The sequence below is a fragment of the Dreissena polymorpha genome, chromosome 12, assembly GCF_020536995.1.
Source record: "Dreissena polymorpha isolate Duluth1 chromosome 12, UMN_Dpol_1.0, whole genome shotgun sequence".
NCBI lineage: Eukaryota > Metazoa > Mollusca > Bivalvia > Myida > Dreissenidae > Dreissena > Dreissena polymorpha.
The window spans coordinates 18,646,364-18,673,184 of record NC_068366.1 but is presented as its reverse complement, the minus strand read 5'-3'; the positions used below and the strand labels follow the sequence as shown (position 1 = coordinate 18,673,184).

General features: G+C 37.5%; 4 protein-coding genes across 5 annotated transcripts in view; 3 read left to right on the top strand and 1 right to left on the bottom strand.

Annotated features, from left to right (window-relative positions):
* The window catches only part of LOC127852414 (ATP-dependent RNA helicase dhx29-like), a 62,583-nt gene extending 61,381 nt beyond the window's left edge, over nucleotides 1–1,202 (bottom strand). The window contains exon 1 of the mRNA XM_052386369.1: nucleotides 952–1,202. Coding sequence (XP_052242329.1) covers nucleotides 952–1,006 — 55 coding nt within the window. The 5' untranslated portion in view covers nucleotides 1,007–1,202. The remainder of the gene's footprint in view (nucleotides 1–951) is intronic.
* A 1,544-nt stretch (nucleotides 1,203–2,746) lies between these two features.
* On the top strand, nucleotides 2,747–5,904 carry LOC127854071 (uncharacterized). Its single transcript, XM_052389010.1, has 4 exons — nucleotides 2,747–2,904; nucleotides 4,567–4,685; nucleotides 4,962–5,228; nucleotides 5,599–5,904. The coding sequence occupies exons 1-4, from the start codon at nucleotides 2,828–2,830 to the stop codon at nucleotides 5,832–5,834; spliced, it is 699 nt and encodes a 232-aa protein (XP_052244970.1). The 5' UTR covers nucleotides 2,747–2,827; the 3' UTR covers nucleotides 5,835–5,904.
* Nucleotides 5,905–12,525: 6,621 nt separating this feature from the next.
* LOC127853177 (uncharacterized) lies at nucleotides 12,526–14,631 on the top strand. 2 transcript variants are annotated; one of them, XM_052387437.1, is made up of 5 exons: nucleotides 12,526–12,898; nucleotides 13,030–13,080; nucleotides 13,290–13,408; nucleotides 13,756–14,022; nucleotides 14,314–14,631. In XM_052387437.1, the coding sequence occupies exons 3-5, from the start codon at nucleotides 13,297–13,299 to the stop codon at nucleotides 14,544–14,546; spliced, it is 612 nt and encodes a 203-aa protein (XP_052243397.1). In that variant the 5' UTR covers nucleotides 12,526–12,898; nucleotides 13,030–13,080; nucleotides 13,290–13,296; the 3' UTR covers nucleotides 14,547–14,631. The 2 variants fall into 2 exon arrangements, with proteins under 2 accessions (XP_052243397.1, XP_052243396.1); XM_052387436.1 differs by lacking the exon at nucleotides 13,030–13,080 and having other exon boundaries at nucleotides 12,610–12,898.
* Nucleotides 14,632–19,003: 4,372 nt separating this feature from the next.
* LOC127853176 (sorbitol dehydrogenase-like) lies at nucleotides 19,004–26,684 on the top strand. Its single transcript, XM_052387435.1, has 8 exons — nucleotides 19,004–19,274; nucleotides 19,968–20,001; nucleotides 20,904–21,071; nucleotides 22,078–22,237; nucleotides 22,961–23,145; nucleotides 25,213–25,391; nucleotides 25,634–25,755; nucleotides 26,287–26,684. Exons 1-8 carry the CDS (start codon nucleotides 19,221–19,223, stop codon nucleotides 26,438–26,440), a joined length of 1,056 nt encoding a protein of 351 aa, XP_052243395.1. The 5' UTR covers nucleotides 19,004–19,220; the 3' UTR covers nucleotides 26,441–26,684.
* Nucleotides 26,685–26,821: the final 137 nt, after the last annotated feature.

Genomic DNA, 26,821 nt, shown 5'->3' with positions numbered 1-26,821 from the left:
TTTGTACATGCAAATTCTTTCAACTTCTTATATTTCAACACACAACAAATTAACACTCGTGAAGAAATTGGTATAATTTACGCGATTTAAAAACACTATATTTCCAACGCCAAATAAAGTCCGGTATACTTACCAATATAATGAATAAAACAAAGCAACTACTATAGACAACTTTGACACATGAACGGGTTATTTTTTTCTCAATAATTCTGGACCTTATATATATTTGGCCGCCACCTAAGTTTACAACACCTTCATTACTCATTGGTTACACTTTTAGCTGCAAACAAAGAGTTCAGAGAAAAATAAAATTTTCTTAAACGGATTATTCCTACGTGCTTATTGGCGATAAGTATGCCGACTTTGATTACAAAATCAATGGCTTTTAATTAAAAAACTGAAACATCTATTACTCAACGACAAATATTGTGACTAACGAACACTTCATACTGTATGCGAAAATTCGCGATATTTTTGCCGACTTTGATTTTAAAATTAACGGTTTTTAAGTAGACTAATAAACAAGTTATGACTAATTAATAGATATGATAATTATATTCAACATAACTATTCAATGATAATACAAGATATTGTATGGCCTTTCTGGTATACCATGAGGCCTTTTTGGTTCACTTATGCGGCCTTTTAGGGAAGGCCTTTTTGGTAAACGGCCTTTCTGGTACTATACCATTCGGCCTCAAAGAAGGGAAAGAACCTGCTTGTTAACCCTTAACTAAAACTGTAAACTACATCAAATAATGCATCGTTTTTTGTATTATTAGTGTGAAGATTTTTCACTTGCAATTCAATTCATTCTCAGAAAAGTGGCTGTGAGAATGGTCCCTATAGTGCATGTTGAACTTGAGGTACAGTGAGATTGCAATAGATGGCTTTATAAAAAGATAATGGAACCAAAAACTTATGCAAATAGGAGCAAATAGTCAAATATACCTTTTTCATCTGCTTTGCTAGTCTTAGCGTCCTTCTGTTGCTTCTTCTTCCCCATCAGCCCACTTAATGTTTATTTATCGTCCGAAATTAAATCCGTATTATTACTAAAGTTTATAAAACTGAAAACTATGCAACTATCTTAAGTTTACAAATCTGCGTAAAAAATATGGAATCTAATTGATTGTTATGGAATGAAGTTAAATAGTCAGAATAAGTTAAATGTCAACATAACAAGTTTGAATTCTGCAGTAAACATACAAATGAGACAATATTTACTTAGAAGTGTTGTTATTGTTGTTGTTGTTGTACACGATGCGCCCGATAGGTTCCAAGTCACAAAAACACTGAGTCGATGTTAGTGTAACCGTCTTGCAGGAGATTGTAAAGACACAAATAACTAGCTGTCAAATGAACAACTGGATATAATATAACGCAACAACATTCATATACATATGTTTCACCCTAAATGCGTTAAAAAGAATACATGCTCGTTTTCTGGTATTAACCGCTCTTCGTGTTCGAAGAGCTTTGTAATGAATACACACTCATGCATGTCTTAGCGCTCTTACGATACAAAGTTCTCGAAGGAGGTTGACTACATGCATGAAGTATGACGCCGCATGGATTTGTGTTCGAAATGATGCCTACATTCATATACATATGTTTCACCCCAAATGCGTTAAAAAGAATACATGCTCGTTTTCTGGTATTAACCGCTGTTCGTGTTCGAAGAGCTTTGTAATGAATACACACACATGCGTTTTTTAGCGCTCTTACGATACAAAGTTCTCGAAGGAGGTTGACTACATGCATGACGTATGACGCCGCTTGGATTTGTGTTCGAAATGATGCCTACCGTCCCGGATCACCCATTAGGCAGAGTGGGCAGCGAATTTTAGGTGCCACATGAGACCGTGACGAAAGTATTGTTTTACTTACGCTCGATTGGTCATTGTCGGCTCGGGTACTACTTACATGTACCCGGGTGCTCTTTAGTATACTTACATGTACCCCGGGTACGGTAAATATACTTAATTTAAAACGTACCCGGGAATTTTAACGCTAAATCGGTCGTTGTCGGCTATTTTTTAATATTAAATATGTTCACATATATGTCAATTTTCTGTTAAATGGCCTCTATATTATCGAAACTCATAATTAAACAAAGAATGTTGATGAAGTTTTCTAAAAGAGGAGTTTGTTTAAGATAAACAATATCGTTTGACGGTAATCGGTAGCGCGTTTTACGACATCGGATTTTGGGCGGGGGTACAACTCGGATACAGTCTAATATCGACCGGGTGCGTTTAAGTATATTTACCGTACCCGGGGTTCAGGTAAGTATACTCAAGAGTACCCGGGGTACATGTACGTAGTACCCGAGTCGACAATGAGCTTTACTTACTTATGATGCCTAATCTAATGACTGAACAAAGCCAATTATTTTGACATGTGTATACCTATAAAAGGACATCGTCATATTTTATGTCGTGCCAGTCTTGGCACTGGTAGGCTAATTTAAACTAGTGAAATCGACTTGGCCATGGCGTTCTTGTAGGCAATAGGCCGACTAGGGCCCGTTGTAGTGGGCCAAAAAGTTTCACTACCTATGTAATTCAGCGTGCTTAATCCGACACTGGATGTTGTTTATTCTTAGATTGCGTTTTTTATATACAAGTTTCAATAATTGTCACCTTTTATTAACGAAGCTCCAATCTTAGATACTGCATTGATTATCTAGTTTAAACCCGTCGTCGCAGTACAATACTTTCAGCAAGATAACGCTGTTTCTTATCTGTACATAAGTGCCACTAAGAGAATTCTACTACGCAACGCACGCTAATTTGACTTTATCATTTCTAGTAAGGCAAGCAAAATGGAAAGCGGTTATATAGCGTGTGTTTTACTTCTGTTGAATCCGACTCTGGGGTTTATTTTGAATTCCAATGACGGGTAAGCCTTCGTAGTTTTTTCCTGTCTATTTCTTTTCACCGAAATAATAATTCTGTCTTTTATGTAATGTTTATTTAACATTAATTCAATAATTCCCTTATCATTTTGACACTAAAAAAGTACATTCTCAATCATTCTCTTTAACCATAAATCTACTTGTAGTATATTTATTAACCCATTTATTATTAGGGATATCTAGTATATTTATTTCTATATTTAGAATATTCTTACAGAAATTCCTTAAAGCAAACAGCGGCGTCTCATCTGGGTCTACGCTGTTTGCCAAGGCCTTTTTTCTAGACGCTAGGTTAAGCCGATTTTACAACTTGAGTTAATACAAACACAAAAACAAAGTTATATTATCAATAAAAAAGGTGGAATTATCTCGATCTGTACAAGGCTAATTAATGCGAGAAGTACTTAATTTTAAACGAAAAAGCATTTGTTCTTGCAGTCCAAAGTTGAATGATGCTTACTGACGACATATGGGGAAACTAGCCATTGAGTTGATTTTGCAAGTGTTTGTTTTTTTATTTTAGCTTAAAAAAACACCTTTACTTTAACATGATCTGAAACTTTGAACGAATATTTAACACTTTGTACTCAAAGTTATTAAAAGATTCTAAAGTAAAAATGTCAACTTTGTTAACTCGATGCAATTGAACCTGAAGCAGTATAAGTAACTTATTGTGGTCGTAAATTCAGAATTTGTCATTTACGATCAGCTTGATAACATCGGTGGGTTTGCAAGATGCAATTTAACGAAATCACTTAATACGAAGAAATATTCCAAATGTGACACTTTTTCTATAAACAAAAACGCTCAGTTTCCGTGTTTCGTTCTATTTCTTATATATCACCGCCAATATGTGTAACTATTCAATTAGCCGTTGAAACTAACGCCATTCGCCCTGACGATGACCACAAGGTTTGCTTCTGGATGATTCTAACTGATGAGAATTAACCAAATATTAATTCCAATCAACATATGACCCAATATATAAGGAATCACTTATCTCACAAATAAGGAGCACAGAGTTTTATATCTTTGTATTAACACATTTTTCTGTGTCAACACAGTGCTTCAAAGGGTACCGTTGTTGTTATGTTCGAATTGACACTAGAAGTGGTCATGTCATTTGTGAATTAAAAATTCAGTCAATATATCGACATTATTTTTTATATACAAAACAGGTCTGAAACCGTAATTGTTTTAATTGTTAAAAATTTAGCGAAAATATGTACGTCATAAGGGTGCGCTATGTTCGACTCATGGGCAAAATCAAAGTGTATGGATATTCAAATATTGTTTAGTGAAAATAAGATGGGAATAAAACAGGTATTTAAAAAATATATAATCACTACATATGATACCAAAATCTTGCACCAGCTGAGTCCCAGCTTTAAATCACAAGCGTCTTATTATAGAAGTGTATAGAAATGTATCCTTAACTTGTTCGACTAAAGGGCGAATGGTTCTATATTACCGGGATCTAAAATCTAACCAAAATAGGACCAAACAAAACCCGGAAACATAAATAATTTGGCGTGTCAAATAAGTGCCATGGTTTTGATACTAAAATACAAAAGCGCCTACCGCTCTACCAGCTGGTGAAATACTTAAAGCTTCCCTACTGACACGTTTACTTGTACATATCACAGACCAGTGATGGGGTTCGCCGAACCTCTGATGATTGCGCAACTTGAAGAGAGTGGCTGGAACCTGGTGTTTAGAGGAACTTCCGGTAACGGTCACAACACACTTGATGCTTGGATGAATGGTGCGTGCAATGTTATAAGTATCAATTTCGGAACAGTTGTTTAAATCTTTTACATGTGGGAATGGTCAGTACAATAATTTTATCAGTGTGCTTATGCCTTTTCAGACTTTCGTAATGTGGGTTGTTGAACTGATGTAAACCTATCATTTTTGTTCAACAAAATTCCTGAACATATGACCAATAATCCAAAGTTCGCACTAGATACTTATTTCAAAATTCGTATTGTAACCACTCTAGTTAAAAGGACATTGTACGTTTCCTTAATCTTGTTCACAGGCGTTGGTACGTCGAGCACAAAACCGATGGACATGTCACGGTCCTACGACAGCCACTTCCGGGACAATTATGCCGTCACTCACTGGGCGTCCCTCGGCGTTAAATACGTCAAGTTCGCCCTGTACAAACAGTCGCGCGAGGTCGTGAACATCGTGTTTAACGGAACAGGATCGGATATGACGTCATGGTTCGCGCAACAGCGGGTGCTGGTCTCCAGCTACTCAGACATTACGCCAACAAACACATACAACTTCTTCTCAATCCAAGGTAGGGTGTTATTTTTCAAACATGCTAAATTGTGGTAAATTCATTAGCTCTTTTCCTGTTCACATACGATAAACATTTGCTAGAAAACTAAGCACATACACAAACTACATGTACTACAATGTTATTGGCAAGCCTAATGTCATTTGCAAGTTTCTTCGTCGCATACGCGTGTTTGACCAAGGGCACAGTTTAACATTCTCTGTAAGCAACAAATAGTATCAGTATACATGTAAGTTACCGCGTCATTGTTAGACATCCAAAACCGACCAACATGTTGTCCGCGTTTGCTTTAACCCATTTTTTTAAGAAGGCACTAACCGACACCAAGCGGATTCCGTATTGATACCATCACATTTACCTATATCTAAAGGCCACATTGACGTCCAGCATGTCGTACGGACGTTCTTCATCAACCAGATTTACCACGGCTGTGACGGCGACGTCGGAAACGTTGTGGTACTGGAGCGTGACGGCGACTGCAACTGGGACCATCAGCCGCGCTACCCACAATTCCTCTACTCCGACCTGAACGCCGCAGAAAACTGGAACCAACGGATGTTCGGACGAGCCGACTATCTGGCCATTTTCGTCTACACTGGACAGTGAATGACTTGAAATACTGAATTCACGTAAAACCGTAAACTTGATTTCATTCGAAAAAAGCAATTACTTCGTACACCGGTACATTTCTTTTTTCAGACCCACGATCAATATTGATTGACATGCTCAAACATGTTTAGCTCTCAATGGTTGCCATGTAACATTAATTATCAGAATACGGAAATATAAGCCCCACTCTGATTGCCAAGGTTTGCCAACGCCGATGCGAGGGAAGCAACTCTGATTGCACTGTAAACTACCCGGGCAATCAGGATATAAATCCGGTGATTTGGTAAACACAATCAGGTATTTTAACCCGTTCAAATGGGAGTTCAAATAAAATATATCAATTACCGACAGAATCCTTGATTTCTGGGACCATGTCGGTACATTTAGGGACAAGGTCGGTACATCCCGGGACAATTCGGTCATTTCGTAACTCATAAGTTGTCTCCCATTCGGATAGGTGTCACGAGTATCCCGGGTAAAAAGCGGTCCGTCTAAAATTCGTATATGACTCATATCCATGGATATGACCGAAAAGTGCGGATACAGGCAATATCGACACTTTTTCTGCAATGTTTATTTCAAAATTTAATATAAAAAACACAATATGTGTTAAATATGTTTGTATTGTCTCACAATATAACAATTAATAGACATTTTCATTTTTCCAACTCTAAATTCATATCCGCGAACATGACGAAGTGCCAGAAGATTGTTTTAGGGCTACACACCACAAACAATATAACCACGCCGACACCACATATGTTTTGTTGTATAAGGTTACATAATGTTTATATAATATACTGAATGTATTATTATTCTTGGTGTCGTCTCAAAACTTTAGTATTCAGATATACAATATGCTTTAGAAAATAGTATTTTTACCCCGCTAAAATTTTAAATTTTTCGTTGATATTATGTTTTATAAGTGAATGTAACAGCTGTAATATTAATCTTAAACATATCGGCTTTGTATTTTAACTTATCGGGATATTGGATATGAACTGTTGAAATATTAACGAAAAATCTAAATTTTACCGGGACATGCAATGCATTTCAATAACATTGCAACTATAATGGTTATAACCATTCTTGAAACATTTAAATGTAGCACTACGATATCCTGTGTTCATTTGAATAAATAAAATAACATGCATATTTTTACGTACCAATAAACTATAATATATAGTAACAATCAAATATAAGATATTTTTACCTTGCGTAATTAATACATTTTGTGTTTTTTTTTCGTTAAACATTGAAATAAACATTGCAAAAAAAGTGTCGATATTGCTTATATTCGTCCATTTTCGCACTTTTCGGTCATATCCGCGGATATGAGTCATATACGCATTTTAGACGGACCGCTCTTTACCCGTGATACTCGTGATACCTACCCGAATGGGAGACAACTTCTTAGTTATGAAAATCTCGAATACAGGTACATTCCGCGACAAGGCCGGTACATTACGGGATAATGCTGGTATATTCCAGCCCATTACATGAAAATACAAAGAATGTACCTTTCCTCTATCGTAATGCACTGTAGCCTTTGATGTGGCCATTGGGCGAAGTCTATGAACAGCGGTGGAACGCCAGGATGATTTTTAGAATACTAGCTGGATAATTCTAGCTAGTCACCGGAATAACCGTAAGCTATCTGATCTGGTTCGTGAACGTATTATCTCCGACTTTTAAGTTAAATTGAACACTATCATTCCGGATTTAACTGGCGCTCAACTGGCTCAGGTACTTCTAAAATGTATCCCCGATGTAATCTTTAAGTGTACAAAAGTGTACCCAGTGTACGGAAAATATGCTTAACGGGGCCTTTTCACAGTTTTTGGCATGTTTTGAAATAAGTCATTAAATGCTTTATATTTATAAATGTAAACATTGGATCTTAAAAGCTCCAGTAAAAAATCTAGAATAAAATTTAAAAAAGGAAAAACAAAGCCGCAGCTGGACTAGAACCAGTGACCCCCGGAGTCCTGGAGTAACCTGGAGTAAAAACGCATTAGCCCGCTCTGCTCTTCTGCCAAGCATACTTGGTTAAAGTATTTTATGAATTATATGAGCAATCTTCGTAGTTTCACAAAATTTAACGACAACAACAGAACTCTCCAAATTATTCAATCGTTTCGCGTTGCAACGCTTTATAATTTTTAGGATTTTAAATGGTCAAAAGATGCATATATTGGCTATATTAGACCATGGTAAATGTTCAGTAATACTGTTTCCTCACAAATATCATAACTAAAACGAAAATTTGCGAATCTGAAACAACTTTGTTCAATTTTCTCAATTTACCAAACCGTGAAAAGATCCGTTTAAAGGCATCCGGCCATACCTCGGGGTACTTTGCAGTGTATTTTCAGTACCCCGGGTACTTTGTGGTATACTTAAGAGACTTTTAAAGTCGTACCTGAGCCGACAATAACCAATAGAGCCTAAGAGGCTTATAAGATAACGCTTTAAATAACACATGACTACCATCAATAATTGAAACATGCATTTTATACAGTTTGGGAGGGCGGGGGGGGGGGGGGGGTATGCTGACGTGCAAATGTTTGTTGGCATGTTGGCTGATTGGTCCTTACATAGTAATGTTGGTTAGGCTGGTTTGTCAGCAATTTTGGCACGTCGAACTTCTTCTCCGATGTTTGTTGGATTTCAAGTTATTTTCGTACGTGTCTTTGAAGTTTTTTGGAGCGGCAGATTTCGATGAATTGGATTGACCTGACATCGTTGCGAAATCGGGTTAAAGTAACATTACTATTCACAATCAACGAACATTTCGTATAATTGTTCGTAAAATAAACTTAACTAATTAAAAATCAGTGTTCCTTATGGCAATTGCCAAAATGTCAACGTCAGATGTGGTCTGGTAAAAAAGATTTTTGTAGATACAACATGCTCGTTTTTATTATTGTTTTGCATATCTATTCATACGACACATGAACACTAAAATGGTGTTCGTGTGTCGTATGAATAGATATATTCGCGAGAATTAAATGTGGCCACAAATAAACAAAAACGAGCATTTTGTATCTACAAATCTATTTTACCAGACCACATCTGACGTTGACATTTCGGCAATTGCCATAAGGAACACTGATTTTTAATTGGTTAAGTTTATTTTACGTACAATTGTACGAAATTTTCGTTGATTTTGAATAGTAATGTTACTTTAAACATTATATTTTTTCACGGTCGACTAGTTATTAATCGTAAGCTCCTCAGTGCTCTGTCTTAGAATACAGTTATGTTAATTGTTTTGATGAGCATGAATACATTTATTATGAATACTTTGACGTCATGTTTATGGGTCAATAAATTGAAATGATTTCATCACATTTGTTATCAAACTCAACATATAAGATGAAGAACGGATAAATCTTCAAGGGACACTTTTAAGGGGGTCGTTTTGAGGGGGGGGGGGGGGGCGTCCGGGAGGGCATATGCCTGCATTAGTCCATATTAACGTACGCCCAGAGCCTTTGATAGTTTTTGCTTTGGTGGCTCTGGGATTATATATGCACCCCTTCATTAGTTACACAATCGCAGCTTTGCGCACAGATTTCGTGCGCATCCTTTAACAGATGTCGTTCGTTACCAATTAAGGAAACGATGAATACACTTCAAAAACACATTAAATTTACCCGAATGGCAGCCTACGAACGTTATCCTTTGCATTCAACCTAAAAAACAAGACGATGTTTCAACACTCTATTTTTGCTTACATTTTCATTTTGAAATTTGGAACAGCGTAAATATTCGACACCTGTCCGACATCGTTATCGACTTAGGTTACATCAACTATCACGATGTGCCAAAGATTGTTGTACTGCGACCTAAACGAGAGCGACACTTTTTGTCGGCAAAATTACCACAGTTTCCCATTATGGCGTATAGAGCGTGCGAAAGAATAACAAAGTAAATAAAAGCAATTATTTCTTGCTTTAATGGTACCATTTGCACGAGTTTGTGCTTTAAACAGGTAAACGTTGAAAAGTGTTTGTAGTATCAGTGTTCCTTAGCATTTCAGTGGTGATCAAATTTTGCACCTTTGAACAAAAGACGGCGCATTGCAACTCTCAGCAACCCTTTGGCTTATAAAGCTGAGAGTTGAATGATTGTAACTAATGTCCGCATATGCTTTGATATCGAGAGAACACCTCTCCGGGAGAGCACGTGTCCATCTCCAAGATTTATGCCGAACACATGTTATATCTGAGCGGCTTTCGGGCATATATTTCTTTAATATAAGCGGATATTCATTTTCCTTTTTGCTTCTGCCAGTTATGTCAATGATTTCACAAAGGCAAGCGTTGTTACCATCGTACGTCACAGATACACGTTTTTCAATAAGATGTGTTATTACCACGTATACTTTTATTTTATCAACAACAAAAATATATCTTGGCTTGGTATCCTTCTGTTGCTTCTTGTTTCCCGTTCTTTGTCACTATTTTCCATGTGCAAAAGGTATATTGCCCGAAATGGTATTCGTATTTTTATTCAAGAGACAAAGCGCTGGTATGTCAGTTTTATTTACAATATAGGTAAAATTTCTTTGCAATCTATTTACATTGGGTAACAAAAATCTTCACTATTATTTTAAGATTAGCACTGTCAACACACGCAATGTGCACTTTAAGTTCAGCTTTCAGGAAATGCAAGTAGGCATTGGTGTAGATTATCAAATGAACCTTGCATGAACGCTAGGTCAGTTTCTTACTTTGTTTTATAAATGCCATGGGGTTGTTTTCTCTAACCAATCCAATCTGATTCTGTTTATTTGTGATATTGGCCTCCGGCCCCTGACACATATACATATATATTACAATCCATGCAAGACAAGGGTGTGTGCACGAATGATTGGCATAGCATGTTAACATATTATCGAGTGGTGAACAGTGCTCAACAATAGCATGCTAAAACATCATACAGTTTTTGCATGTAGTGGAACAAAAAAAGTAATATTCACATCTTTTCATTCAAAGCACATGCATGCGCGCACGCACGCACACGCACACATGTATATACATATATTATTTATATGCATACATACACATATACATATGTAATAGGGTATACATGTATATATAACGTTATAACCCCTGCATATAACCTTCAAAAAGTCTAGAAGCCTGCGTATAGGATGCTTAAAAGTTGTAAAGCTGAATTTAGATTATATAGGTAGGGCCTACAGTAATTTGACAGCAATTGTACAAATGTATACAGAGTAGTCAGCCTATCGAAACGAAATATAGGAATTTCTCGGAAAGAGACTGCATGTTAAAGATAAGTACACTTTTACAATTATTTGAAGATATAGTTTAGGCCTGTGAAAACCCTTTTAATTATGTTATGTTATTGATCAAGAATTAGTTTTCGCATTTCAAGTGCTTTAACAATGTAATAAGCAGTTTGTTTTATTGTCTGTTCATTTTTGCTTGCCAACATTATAAACAATTTATGTATATTTGGGTTAAGGTATGAAAAATTTACGTTGTATTTATGTTTTTCGTTTATCTGGCAGTACAGGGCACTTGAATAGGAGATGTAATTTGCTTTCTATTTCACGAGTATTGCAAATTGGGCAAAAACCGTTGTTCTCTAGTTATACCGCGATACCTGCCTGTTTCGATTTCTATCGGAAGGGTTCCGGAACGAAGTTGGGCAAAACTGCGCCTAAATTTGCGCACAAATAGGATGTCTAGATATGATACGTGTTCGTATTGTTACTTAATATGTTTGTATAGTTCCAGTTTGGGAGATGAATTAACTATACTCCGCCAGTTCTTTAAGTATTGAGCCCTTTCTCTAAATTCATTTATAAATTTGTGTGGGTTTTGGACATGCTGGTTAATCCAAATGTATTGAAATCCATTTTTGCTACGTAAGTTCTTAATTCTATTAGCCCAATTAAAGTAGAGATTTACGTTCGTGTTCAATAAGAAATTATAGCATTTTTAACGTATCTGATGTCGGGCATGCTTATAATTCTCAGTCAATATTTTAGGCATCGAATTTTTGAAGTTATAACAATAGAGTAGCGACCGCAATCCCCGAGGCTCGTGATATTTGATGTTTTTTTTCAGCAACACAAAGGTACCTTTTGCAGGCGTGTCGATGGACCGATTCGATACATTGAATTTTTTTTAAACCCCAAATTTCACTTCCCGTAATAAAACAGGACTTATTTTACTGTCATACAGTTTAAAGAAGACTGAATTAGATAGTTGACCATATTTATACAATGACGATAATATGCCATTCAAGGCACGCTTCCCCTTAATTTCATTTTCGCTAGCCATTTTAATTAGTGAAAGAGAAGGAAAGAAGCAGACACCAACGTAAACTTTAAGGACTGTACAACGTCAATTAAAGTACCAGCAAATAACAGCGTTCATCCATAGCTGGTTTACCCCCCTTTTTGAAGACCTTAATTTTTGTTTTTGATGTGTTCACGTGTAATCCTGTTCTCGTACAGAATTTGTGCAATAAATCGAATCGGCGCTGTAAACCCAAAACCGTATCAGCTAGAAAAGCAATATCATATTCAGTAACATAAGCGAACATTACAGTTTTGTTTAGGTTATCCAAATGGGGTTAACTATACGGATAATAATGACGATGCACTGCAGTCATGTTCGAAATGGGCAAGTGCCTTGATATTCATAACTTTGATGGGCCGTTCAGCAAACTGCATGCAATATCAATTTAATAAACATGTACAATTAATGCGCTGTTGTTGTTTTTTTTAATTTCCCTATATGAACTTGGTCTTCAGTGCGATAGTTTTAATGCATGCCTTTTTATTCACGATGAGAATGCATGCTCATTTTTTATCACAGATAACGAGGCGTGTCTCTGTTGTGCAGGTGTCAGCAAAAGCCACCGACAGACGCTGATAGTGAACACTATAAAAAGCATTGCACGTAACATATGTGTCAATGATTGTCACCACTTTAGACAATTAAAATGAAAGCTAGCTGTTTATTCGTAAGTGTATTTCTGTGGAATCCGACACTAGGATTTGTTCTGAATTCGATCAGGTAAACATGGATTGCATTATAAAGATACACACATTTACGTGTGTTATTTTATTCTTTTAATTTTATTATTTTATTATTATATCAATTTCGACTTATTTTGGTTACATGAACCTGTCGATCCATTCCCACAGGACAGCAGAAAGCGAGACACGATATAGTAGGGAGATCTTTTTTTGAGGAAGGTAGGGATAGAATTAAGGAGCTCTGTATTATTTGCCTAAATGTGATATAATATGGGTTTATCGTCCGGAGATTAACATATTATCTGATACCGATTTTCCGTCGAAATTCTATTCTTTATGAATCATTCGATCAAAGCGTTTTTCCGGTCCCGATGCTATTTACCCAATTCGACAAGTTTATAAAAAACCTCTTTGTTTACGTCTTCCAGACCGGTGATGGATTTCACTGAACCACTGACGATTGCTAAGCTGGAAGAGAGTGGCTGGAACCTGGTTTTCAGAGGAACTTCCGGTAACGGCCAGGAGACGCAGGCCGCTTGGATGACTGGTGAGTACAGTGAAAGAATTAACACATGAGCATATGAAAACCTGTAATAGAATCTGTATATTACTGTAAAAGATATTCAGCTTTGGTGTGTTCTAGTGCGGAAGGGCGCGAGTACCCAGAGAAATTCCGATTTGTCCGATACTGTGATCACCAAACAAGCTCAAATGAATTGGGAATTGACATTTAGACCGGTTCGCTCTGATGAAAAGCACTTGTTCCAGCCTACGTGCAGACCGATCAACAGTTCACAGTATATGTATATACATTTGTTGGATAACATGCGCTCAAATATACACCCCTCGTTTTAACCACTATTTAACACTACGTCTCTGTAACTTTGCTCATAGGCTCCGGTACTTCGAGCACAAAACCGACAGATATGTCGCGGTCCTACGACAGCCACTTCCGGGACAACTACGCCGTCAACCATTGGGCGTCCCTCGGCGTCAAATACGTCAAGTACGCCCTTTACAAACAGTCACGCGAAGTGGCGTTTATCGTGTTCGACGGAACAGGTTCGGATATGACGTCATGGTTCGCACAGCAGCGGGTGATCGTCTCAAGCTACTCAGACATTTCTCCAGCGACCACCTTCAATTATTTCTCAATTCAAGGTGTGTCCATCGTTGTAAACTTTTTAATTAATGTTAGATATTCGTTGTTTCGTTGTCACGTACCGAGTTAATTTGATATGGGGAACAACGCATATGGCAACAGTTACTGGTAACATGTTGATGCCAACCCAAGTACGTTTAATGGAATTTATATTGCAAGCTAGCTTACGGAATGTTACAGTTTTGAGATAAAAAATCGAATCCATTTTAATAATCATGCAGTAACAAATGAACAAACAAAAACAACATTATACACAAACCAACTAAATCTATTCCGACTTTATTCTCAAGGTCATGATAGGTATGATTTCAAGCGGACGTTCTTCATCAACCAGCTTTATGGTGACTGTGACCACGATGCCGGAAACATGGTGGTAGTGGAGCATGACGGGGGCTGTGACTGGGACCACCAGCCACGTTACCCACAATTCCTCTACTCCAACCTGAACGGTGCAGACTATTGGAACCGCCGAATGTTTGAGCGCGCCGACTATCTCGCCATTTTCGTATACACTGGACCGTGAATGGCAATTTACTATGTCATCATAAAATAACAAAGCTACTTTGTACGAGATATTTAATTCGAAATAAAGTCACATACAGAAATGATTTCGTATGCATCTTTTTTGTATATAAGTGCAATTCATACGGCAGAGGCAACTCTGTTTAACCGCTGAAACCCGGGCAATCTGATATACAATGTACGATACATGGACAAGTGCAATTCATACTGGTATGTTTACGACAGAGGCAACTCCGTTGTACTGCTGAAATCCGGGCAACCTGACACACACCACGGTGATGTGTTTACACTATCCGGTGTGCACTTTTAAATAACCTGGGAGCTGGCAGAAAGTCAATATACAATATAGGGCACTTATCCCTACGTAAAAAACATGTTATTGTTGTACACATGAACCCATATGTTGGGGTCATATTTGTTTCAGAGACCATACATTATCCCGTGGATAGTGGTCATTTTTATTTGCACCCACGTACATTGTATACTACTCAAAATTTGCTAAGGATCACTTTTTTATTTTCACATTATCTTCAATTTAATTTAATTTAATTTAAATTTTGATATTAGAATGTGTGTTTTTTATTTTATTGTTTATGTATTGATTTATCATTGATGCGTGACGCTGGCTGAATCTAGCTAGGAGTGAACTTCAAATTACACATACTGTAAAAAGTGATCCTTAGCAAATTTTGATTAGTATACGTATATTACCGTAGAGGGGAAAAAGCATTTTCGCCGAGTTTCGACTTGCACGAAATGCCGGCAAAATACGTGTTTTCCGGGACGATGTCAGTGCATTCCTGACAAAGACACGGACTCTGCGTAATGAGCCACCCCCCCCCCCAATCCGTTGTCATACCGGCTTATATACCCCTTAAAATTCACCAGTCTCCAAATACGCGATCGCTCCGCCCACTAAGTTGTGTTTTCATAAAATGCTTATTCCTTCCTCCTTATTACTTCGACAGTCTTTGTTTGTCGGACCATGTGTCCGCAATAAACGAAATCTGATTGATTATTACGTGAGTTTGATTGACAGCTGGCGAGAGGTCAATTAGACTGGAGTACTGTCAGCAATTGACCTTTCGACAGCGAGAGTGAAGCCACGCCCACCGATTTCAAGGGGGGTCACTCCGCCGAAGTCCGTCATAAAAATGGCTACGCGAATCGGCCGCATAAGTGAACCAAAAAGGCCTCATGGTATACCAGAACGGCCATACAATAGTTTCTATTATCATTGAATAGTGGTGCTGAATATAATTATCATATCTATTAAAAAGTCAAAACTTTTTTATTAGTCTACTTAAAAGCCGTTAAATTTATCATCAAAGTCGGCAAAATTATCGCCAATTATCGCATACAGTATGAATTGTTCGTTAGTCACAATATTTTTCCTTGAGTAATAGATGTTTCAGTTTTTTAATTAAAAGCCGTTAATTTTTGCAACCGATGGCAACATCGCAAATGTGGCACAGGTAAGTAAATTTATTATAATAGAAGACGAAGAACGTTTTTATTGAAATCCGATATAACACATATCTACAATGCGTTTGGTCAAAATGACCCATGCGCATTGTTATAATCGTATAACAAAGTCAAAGTCGTCAAAAAAGTAACATACACAATATATTATTATATATTATTATTTCCTCGAAAACTATCTTCTGCAATGTTTACAATATAAAAAGTTGAAAGAATTTTCATGTACAAAAAAACTCGCTAATCAGACCGGGTTTTCAAAGGGTCATTCACAGTTTGCGGCATCTGTTTTGATAACGGATTAGTAGAAAGCCCACATATGGTGTAAAATGACACTTATTGGCCCCTATTGATAATTACTTGCGCATTTGAAAATAGTTTCTTAACTTACATTAAATTTGGAAGACTTAAACCGAAAGAAATAAAAAATGTTTTATTCTATGTGATATTATTAAAAATAATAACTGATTGTCTTTATTATTACGATTTCATTAGCATTAAAAAAATCTAGCAAAGTTTATAATGTCTTATTTATTTGCCGACTGCATTAGAATGTCAAATTTATTTAACGTTGGCCACCTTTGAAAAATGGTTTTAAATGTTCCTTTCTAATTTGTCTATATAGAGGATAAACAAGTACAAAGTTATACTCTTTTTTATAACGTGTCCGTTGCAAAACTTACATTTTCTATTTTCGCGTAGTATCTTATTATAACGACTGTGTTTTGCTTTCGGGCGATCGCTTAATATGTTGAGATTAAGCTGTTCGTGTGGACGACCACAAAGACGAATCCAACGTTTGAATTTTTCAAGATTAGTACCCGGTTGAGGGAACGGAAAAAACGTACTTCCATCTTTTAACCGTTCTGGATACCTTGTGTCTGAATAACAAGTGCCATAACAGCACCTTTCAACCATTTTCTTTGTTTAAAACAAAGAATTACGTATAAGCTTATGTGTCGGACAACGGCGAGTTTGACGGACAAAATGGCGGATAGTAACGGGCCTAATCTATGCTGTAATCTGATTGGTTAATAAGCCTGTCAATCAATCGGCTGTCGAAAGGTCAATTATGCCATTCATTTTCATTTTTGAACAAGCCCACCAACAAAGCCTAAATGTGGAGGCGGTATATTAAAGTATCCATGTCTGTTGGACTAGACTGAATAAATGATTCAATGAATAACTGTGACAATTGTTGACTATTCTACTATTAAAGTCATTTTAATAATGTTCTTTTAAGTGAAAACTTTATATTTTATTACAGTTGAAAAATGATGTGTGTTTTAGATAAAATGTGTAATAAGGTGTTTATTAAAAAATGTTCAAAGTGCGAGGGGGATAAAGATTTTTTACCGTTTGTGACAGGGGAATGGGGGGGGGGAGGAGGTAAATGGTCAAAAATACCTTTACGTACTTTATGGACGGCCCCTTACCTGATTTAATTATAAGTAGTGTATTACAGTATTCGACAACAACTATTTAACTGTTTTATTACAGAAATAACGTGCAATAAACTGATTTAAAGATTAGCGTTAAGTTGGTTATATTCGTTGTAAACTTAAATTGATATCATTTTGTCCGCGTACCCTGTATGTCGTAGTTTGACAAAACATATTCGCAAAACAGGATTCAATCGGGAATTCCGACTGGATTGTCATGTTCGGAATACACTTCATTTGTGGTCTCATCGAGTTAGTTAAGCATAAATCGGTCGCCCGTTGCACTTCATTTTATGAAATTTAAAGCATATTTCTCTTTAATAAGCCTTTTTATATTTGTTGATGAATGTCTTATTTGTAGAAATGCCTAACTGCTAATAAAAGTTGTCAATTAGTGAGTGTATGTATATTGTTTTTATTTATTGTGTAGTACATGTCAATCTGTTTAAAAAGCTTCCCTTTACAACTTATGTGGTCTTTGTTGAACGTGTTGGTACTGTTTTCTTTCTGTAATGCGCCTTAAGATAAACTTACATTATATGTTTGTTTGGAGGATGGGGTTAAAAGTAATCAAATGTTATCATGGTGTACAGGTTTTATCATTTTATCAGTCAGAACCGGGTCAAAATTGTGACAGAGAGACAGTGGCTTACAAATACGTCTGTGGTTGTAACGGCGATATACATGGTTGAGGCCTATGTTATACGGCGCCCAAACAAAACGGATAATACCGGAAACATTCGAACACCTTTTCGGTTCAACGCGAAACGGCACCGGGCCATATCAGAACAAAAAATATAAAAATGTACGAAGTGACGCTTATTCCAAGTGAACAAAAAACTGAACATGTCAACAAAACCACGTAAGTATTCCGAATACTGTTGTTCACGAAACATAATGATATTTCAGCTATTGTTATACGTCAAAATTCGATATGAAAGACAATATCCTATCAGTGCGAACGAAAACAAAGGAGTCTCATGATCAAATTTTCATAAAGTGTTTAAGAAACTTATATTTTTGTGTAACTGGAGATAAATCAAAAACATATACACTTATGACAACTAACACTAATGCCAACTAAACGAGTCTTAATGAAACTTATAAGATTTTTTGTCGAGCCACTTGTGGAAAGCTCGATATAGCAGTAATAACGGTCTAGTGTATGTGCGTTCGATCGATTATTTGGTATCGTGCAATTTTAAAATAAATTCCGGTATTGCGCAATATGTAGCCAAATTCGCATGAAATGTCATTTCAAAATTACCTGTCTGGTATTTAAAGAACAATTCACCGCTAGATGTATTAACATTGTACTAGGCGATGTATCCATTGTTCTCATTGAGAATTGACGTGTTTTTGTGAGCTGGAGCATAACATTTACCGAATGAATGTCTTGGTTGTTCCGTTGATTTGGTGAAAAACGCAAACTTGACGCACGGAATTGTGAAACTTGAAGAACACTCTTTCTGAAAAAGGTTCCGTTTCGCGCATGAGCCTGTAACCCACAATTGTTTCCGGTGATATCCGTTTCGGTTAGAGGCCGTGTATTACTAGTATATCAACTCCGTTATCGGAATTCCAAAATCTTCAAACTCGACGAATCTGGGTTAATCTTGCATAAAGTTCGGATAATCTATACAATTACCCGACATATCTGTCAAGGACATTCGAGTAACGTCTCAATATTTAACCTAAAGTGTTCGTTGTACGAAAACGGTATATTTGGACCCGAAGAATTTAAGCACAGCACGATGGCAGACACCAATCTCTCGGCAGTGTTGTACAAAAAGCAGGATTTACAGCTGGTAAGAGTGTTTTTTTTGTATTGCGTATTATGTATGGTATGTTATGTATGATAATGTTACAGAATTGTATTTGTGGTTCGTTATATGATTGAACGAGACGCTTGTATTTCGACCCAGTATCTCTCTCTATATAAACATTAAACATGTGTCGTAAAAAATGCTTTTCTAGCGTCCACGTAAGTGTAAGAAATAACATCGTCTGGTATGTTTTTGCTAATAGAATACACACAATATGAACCGCGCTCTGTGGAAACCGGGCTTTATGCATGTGCGTAGAACATCGTCCTAGATAAGCCTGTCCAGTGCGCACAGGCTAATCATAGAGGACTCTTTCCGCCTTTATGAGTCTCTTTCCGCCTTTATGAGTCTCTTTCCGCCTGTATGAGTTTTGTTTTCATTTACAAGAAGACTCTTCTAAACGGCAATGCAGTCAATGCGGAAAGTGTCGTAGAGCATTGTCTTAGATTAGCCTGTGTAGTCCGCACATTCTAATCAGTGACGACACTTTCCGTTTTATGGATTTTTTATTCATTAAGATGAAGACTCTTCTCAACGATAATCAAGTCAAAGCGGAAAGTTTCCTCATAGTTTTGCCCGTGTAGACTTCATAGGCTAAGCTTGGACAATACACATACATTAAACATGGTTTTCGCAGAGCGGGCTTAAATACAACAGTGCGTTGGTCTTTTTCAGGTGGACCGCCCCATTCCAGAACCAGCGAAAGGACGTGCGTATATATACATGAATATTCGCTTAAAATCGTTATTCACAAATTGATAGAGAATAATTTGTGCGTAAATTCGTATGTGTGCACATTGTCATAAATCATGCATTATGTTTGCTAAGGTAGATATGGCCCCAAATTGGTATCCAAATCATGCATCATGTTTGCAAATTTAGCGAAGCAGATATGCATTCATTTGTTCTCAATCCTTTTAAGTGATTGAGTTTTCAAACTTATATGTTCCAATATGATGCCAGAAATTATTACATGTGCATTCAGAGCTGCGAATATGCGTTTACTATGTCCTAATACAAGTGCATGTTTTCTGATCAAATACGGTGTCATGTCAGTTGAAAAGCAGTAAAATGAAAGTGTTTAAATGGCCCATTTATGCCTAGCGTCTAGAAAAATGCCTTGGCAAACAGCGTAGACCCAGATGGGACGCCGCATAATGCGGCGTCTCATCAGGGTCTGCGTTGTTTGCTTTAAGGAATTTCTGTAATATAATAGACATCCCTAATTTTTTGCAAATAAATTGATCAAATTTAGAAGGATAGGAGAGTCCACCAGGCATAAATGGGTTAAATGGCAATGTATCATGTATGTGAGAATGAATGTTTTTTTACGAAAAAACACTATACATGTAAGCTATATTATAAAATGTGTGAATTTTAAAACATTTGTTATCTGAGAGTAGCATGTAAAACAAGAAGCATGTAAAGCACTGTGTGCTCACGTGCACACAGTTATACTCAATAAATTTATTAATTTTTCACTACTTTTATTTGACTTTCACAAAACTGATTCGACGAAATTACGTACTATTTTGCCATATAGAGTTGTCGCATCTTTCAATCGAGTCGTGTAAAAAATCTCCAAATCCCGTATCTTGCGTGTCCATTCAGAGGTGCAGATCCGCATGCAGAAGGTGGGTATCTGCGGCTCAGATGTCCACTACTGGCACGAAGGTCGGATAGGGGACAGGTTCGTGGTCACCGCCCCGATGCTCCTGGGCCACGAGTGCAGCGGCGTCGTCAGCAAGCTGGGCGAGGGCGTCACACACTTAAAAGTCGGTAAGGGTCAATTGTTCACTAACAAACTGACTAAGTAATTCACCAACTCGTTCACTCACTCACTCACTCACTCACTCACTCACTCCTGGGCCACGAGTGCAGCGGTGTCGTCAGCATGCTGGGCGGGGGCGTCACACACTTGAAAGTCGGTTAGGGTCAATTGTTCACTAACAAACTGACTAAGTAATTCACCAACTCGTTCATTCACTCACTCACTCACTCATTGACTACCAAACTAACGCATTTCCTAACTTACTTTCTCGCTCCATCGCTCATGCGCCCTCTCTCTCGCTCTCTCACTCACTCATTCATTCACAAACTAACTCATTCACTCACTCATTTATTCACTCATTTAATCACTCACTCACTCACTAACTGACTCACTGTCTTGCTCACTGTCTCGCTAACTCACTCATTTAGTCACTATCAAACTAACGAACTGACTTACTATCTCGCTCTCTTACTTCCTCATTCAATAACAAACTCACTCACTCAACCACTTTCTTACTCATTTAAGGTTTGCTGATAACATCAGCAGCGCATAACTTGTAACTGGACATGTTATTAAAAAGAAGTGAAATAAATAGTATAGTTCGAAAAGAACATGTTTCATTAGGAAATGGGAATATGGTCTTGTGGTTTCAGAATTAAGTCAACTATTTCATTAGTTGTAAAATGATTTCAGTTCTTCTTAATTATGATATATTTTTAATTTAATAGCTGTTCTGCCTTTAAGAAAACTATAACACGGCTTCTAAGTTTATATGTATTGCCGTCACAGTCGAATTTACTTACAGAAGTCTTTCAAACAGTTACAGTTTGGCATTTTGGTTAATGGTTTAAAGAAATAGGTTTTTAATAACATATGCAATGTTAACACTATAAATTTTACATACCGCAATTTTCTAAGAAGAATTTCGTAGTATGAATGGGGTCAAGAATGCGGGTACTTTCGGGTTTCCGTAACCCCCTGACATTAACCTCATATGACCCTACAATCCTACAGGTGACAGAGTGGCGATAGAACCCCACGGCGTATGCCGCACGTGCGACGCCTGTAAGATAGGCCGCTACAACTTGTGTCCGAACGTCTTCTTCTTGGCCACGCCCCCTGATAGCGGGGCGCTTGCACGGTACCACGTGCACGGTGCGGACTTCGTCTTCAAGTGAGTAGAGCAGCGGAACCCGACCGATTCTTAGACTTACGTATGAATTAATTTTTTTTACATAACTAAAATTACTTGAAAATCAAGTCTAGCATGACAGTTAACACATAGTATATCCCTTGTTCAGACCAATATGTTAATGATATAAGTTCAAATAGCCTGGAGATATGCAAACTAAGAGTTGTTTTCGTTGAGTCAAAAACTATTTTAAATATTTAATCTAATTTGGTGACTCTCTTGTACATATATTAGACATGATGAATAACGTAACGATCTGACATAAGTAAATACGCGTATTCGATGTTTTCTGCGCCGAAAGCAGAATGTATGAACACCAACATGAGAGAACTGCCATATACTTAGGCTTTCGATCGGTTGAAATCCCTAATTCTTTGTATTGACTGTTCCAATATAGTGGCCCAGCATTAATATTATTCTTTGATGTTGTTTTGTTTGTATTATCCTGTTAAAGAACACCGAAGATTAACAAAAATTACTGTCCTAATATTCTCCATGTAGTTTGATTTTCATTTGAGTTTGATTAATCTAAATATATGTAAGCATAGAAACAAAGATTACCGTAACCAATATCACAGTTATTTTCCAGCGCTGTCCATATGTTTTCTTAATAAATCATGTTAATTTTAAAACTTCACGCATCGTAATAGTTTTACCTCAAACTAATCTAAACTACTGAACATTTAACTCCACCTAACATTTCAGGCTACCGGACAACGTGAGTTTCGAAGAGGGCGCACTGATCGAGCCTCTGTCCGTTGGCCTGCACGCGTGCCGCCGAGGTCGCCTCTCTATGGGTCACAGGGTGCTCGTGTGCGGAGCGGGACCCATTGGTCTGTGTGCCATGCTATCAGCCAAGGCGTTTGGCGTCGCTGCCGTCTGCGTTACAGGTCTGTTGTCGAGTACAATACACGTCAGTGAAGATTATATACTTATTTGATGAAGGAGCGACGCTGCAATACCTTTTTAGCATAGGTGCGTTTACGCACCTATGCTTATGGTATATACCACATTTCGAAAATCCACATCGATCGGTTGCCCTTTATGAAGCCTTACCTGATCAAAAATCAGACGAAATATCTATTTAATTTAGTATATGGTCATTCTTACAAATTTTTTTGGAAACGTTTTTCTAACGTTTTCTTCCAAGAATATTGCTGACACCGTTTTTAGTGAATTTTTCTAAGACCGTTTTATGTCAAAAAATCTTCTTATAACCTAAAACAAATTTCGTTCGTAAAACAATTTTATCTGCATTATAAATCTCAATCTCCTACGCAGTGGCCTCCCTTATACTAGAAGTTACTGACCGGGCGAAGCAAGGGAAGTAACTGCTGTGAGGAGTTTCTATAAAAATCTGCATCCAGAAATCTGTATTCAGAACTCAATCTGTTGTGCACGTCTGCATCTAACGCTTACCACAAGTTTAACGTCAAATTCTTGACGCAGACGAATAGGGTAGCGTCTATTTTCATTTGTGAAAACAATAGTTCGATACAGATCTGTCCGTGCTTAAATTTTGAAAGGCTTGGGTAATTATTTTTCATAAGCGTTTCTAACACTGATGTAAATGGAAAGATTATCTATTTAAATAGTCGGTAATTGTTTGAAATTATTGATTTGAGAAATTCGCGGATGGCGATATCGAACTACATTATACCACGTGACGCCATTCTTCCCTGTATCTTGCACCTATGCTTTTAACGCCATCGGCGCTCTCGTTTATATAGGGTGGTATTATTTGACAGCGTCTTTTCCACAATTGTACACATAAAAGGTTTGTTTGGAAAATCTTTGTTGAAAGCAAAGCGAATTCTCATCTTTCTGTGCGGCATGGAAACCTCGTCCTTGTCATTGACCTGAACTCGGTATTCCAAACATATGCATCATCGGTTTATCCGAACAACATAGGTCTGTTTTTACTGTTAAAGCATTTTCAAGTTATCAGGTGACCGTTTCAATATAGTGTTTCAGTTATAATAGTGGGTTTCGTACGGTGGCATAAAGGGGACATAGGCAATATTTTATTTAACAGTCTCTATGACGTGCGCACGTCGTAGCTATGACGTGCGCGTCATAGCTATGACGTGCGCACGCGATAGATATGACGTGCGCACGCGATAGATATGACGTGCGCACGTCAAGGCTATGACGTGCGCACGCGATAGCCATGTAGTGCGCACGTCATAACTATGACGTGCGCACGTCATAAAAATAGTAAAATAATATAACATAGGAAATATTTTATTTAACTATTTCTATGACGTGCGCACGTCATAGTTATGACGTGCGCACGTCATAACTATGATGTGCGCACGTCATATCTATCGCGTGCGCACGTCATAGATATCGCGTGCGCACTTCATAGCCTTGACGTGCGCACGTCATAACTATGACGTGCGCACGTGATAGAAATAGTTAAATAAAATATTTCCTATGTCCCCTTTATGCCGCCGAAGTTTCGACTATTTACTCAGTTTCAATGCACGCAACTTGTTCGTTTAACAATAATGAAAATATCAAGACAACTGATTTAACGAATTGTAACTTCCTTACGACAGTATATTGAAACGCACGCACAGTAAGCATGGTGAGTCTCGGAATTCCTATCTGACGACGGTTTATAAAAAAAGTCAGTATATGCCTTAGGACTCGCGCTACTTAACTTATGCGTTTCAAAGTATCAATATAACTAGGCGTAGATGCTCGAACCATTAACGACTTATAAAGCTAATAGCCCGTTAAACTTGGACATAAATACCACAGACGATTAAAAAAGCAGAATTATTATAAATATACCAAACTTATCTAGCTACCCTAAGATTACATGAAGGTTAACAGTTAACTAACATAAACGACTTGACCTAAAAGATAGCAACCGTTAGCCTAGTTGGCCGTGAAATTTTTTGAGCAGATTTAGGCTTTATCAAAACGATCTCCTGGTGGTATTTCTGCAGATATCGACGCATCACGTCTGCAGTTTGCCCGGGAGGTGGGAGCCACCCACACCTTGCAGATCAGGCCCGGTCAGACCGAGCAGGAGGTAGCGGAGGAAGTGACGAAACTGCTGGGAGGGGCGCCCGACAGGACAATCGAGTGCAGTGGGGCGCAGTTTGCCGTGAACCTTGGGGTGCTTGTAAGAGAAGTTTGAAGTGTGTAGTTTATACAGATGGTATTGACGACAACCACTGGCTCATCTGAGCTTTTTTTCAGTTTTCGTGACTGAAGTTGAAGAATTGGAACTGTTTTTGTCATTTGCTTGTGAAATGAGAATATCGATGTTATCCACACATAAATTGAGATTGTCTTTGATATTAATCCATCTTTCAAATATATTGAATGTCTCGATATGGTGTATAGTTTTAACATTTATTTTAGGCCACGACGCCGGGCGGAATCTTCGTCATTGTCGGACATGGTCCTAACAAAGTGGAGTTTCCGGTCGTGTCGCTGGTTGCCAAGGAGATAGAAATACTCGGCTCATTCCGGTACATCAACACGTAAGTATACGGTTATAATGGCTATAACCCGTTTCATCTAATACGATTGAACGATCACTTGCTTCTAACGAAGGCGACAAGAGTTTGGTGTGTTGGTAAAAGCGCGTGTTTTAAGTACACTACAAGAGCGTAGTATCTTGCTAGAGTGTTTCGGCTGACAGTGAGTGCTAATAAAATTTAAAAAAAACAACAACATGTAAACAATGTTTTTTCACTGAATTCATACATTTTTTATTGAGTTATACTATTGTTTTGTACAACTCGCAACTAAAACTAATCACATCCATGATTTGACAATTTCTGACACGTAATAACGACAGCTTAACCTTCAACTATAACCGTGATGCTGGTATGTTTGTTGTATGTTTGAAACTCGTTTTACTAACGCGCTTGAATCTTAGAAAAGCAAACTGAATTAAAAATGAAACAGATTTGATTTCGTTCCTTTGAAGGAAATTCACTAAAATGAGTGTCAAACGAGCTATAGTGATGCACTAAAATATTTCCAAAAAAGCAAGTGTCTTATTCTAGATGGCAGACGGCCATCGACATGATTGCCTGCGGCAAGATCAACGTGGCGCCCCTGGTGACGCACCGCTTTCGGTTGGAGGAGACGTTGGATGCGTTCCGTTGCGCCAAGTCAGGCGTCGGGGTCAAGGTCATGATTGACTGTGCACAGGGGTGATCCCGGATATAGAGACTGGACGACTGCGTTTGTCGGCACCGCAGCGTTATACAAACTCACAATATTTTGTGGATGTGTTAAAGACACTATAACATAATTGATCATAATTTTTGTAATTGATTCAAGTTACACTTTTTTTCCTATATTACACTTTGGCGGCGTGGACTGATAGGGAGATTGTGTAACATCCTTTAAGATTTAGAAGGAATATCGGTTTTATAATATAATAAAAATTGGTTTTTAATACATGTTTTTTCAAACTTGTGAAAGAAAACATAAAACAACAAATTAAAATTATGTATAAATATACAATAACATTTGAATCGACCACCATCACGTAATGTTTTATGGCGACAGAGATTTGATACGAGTATATAGTTG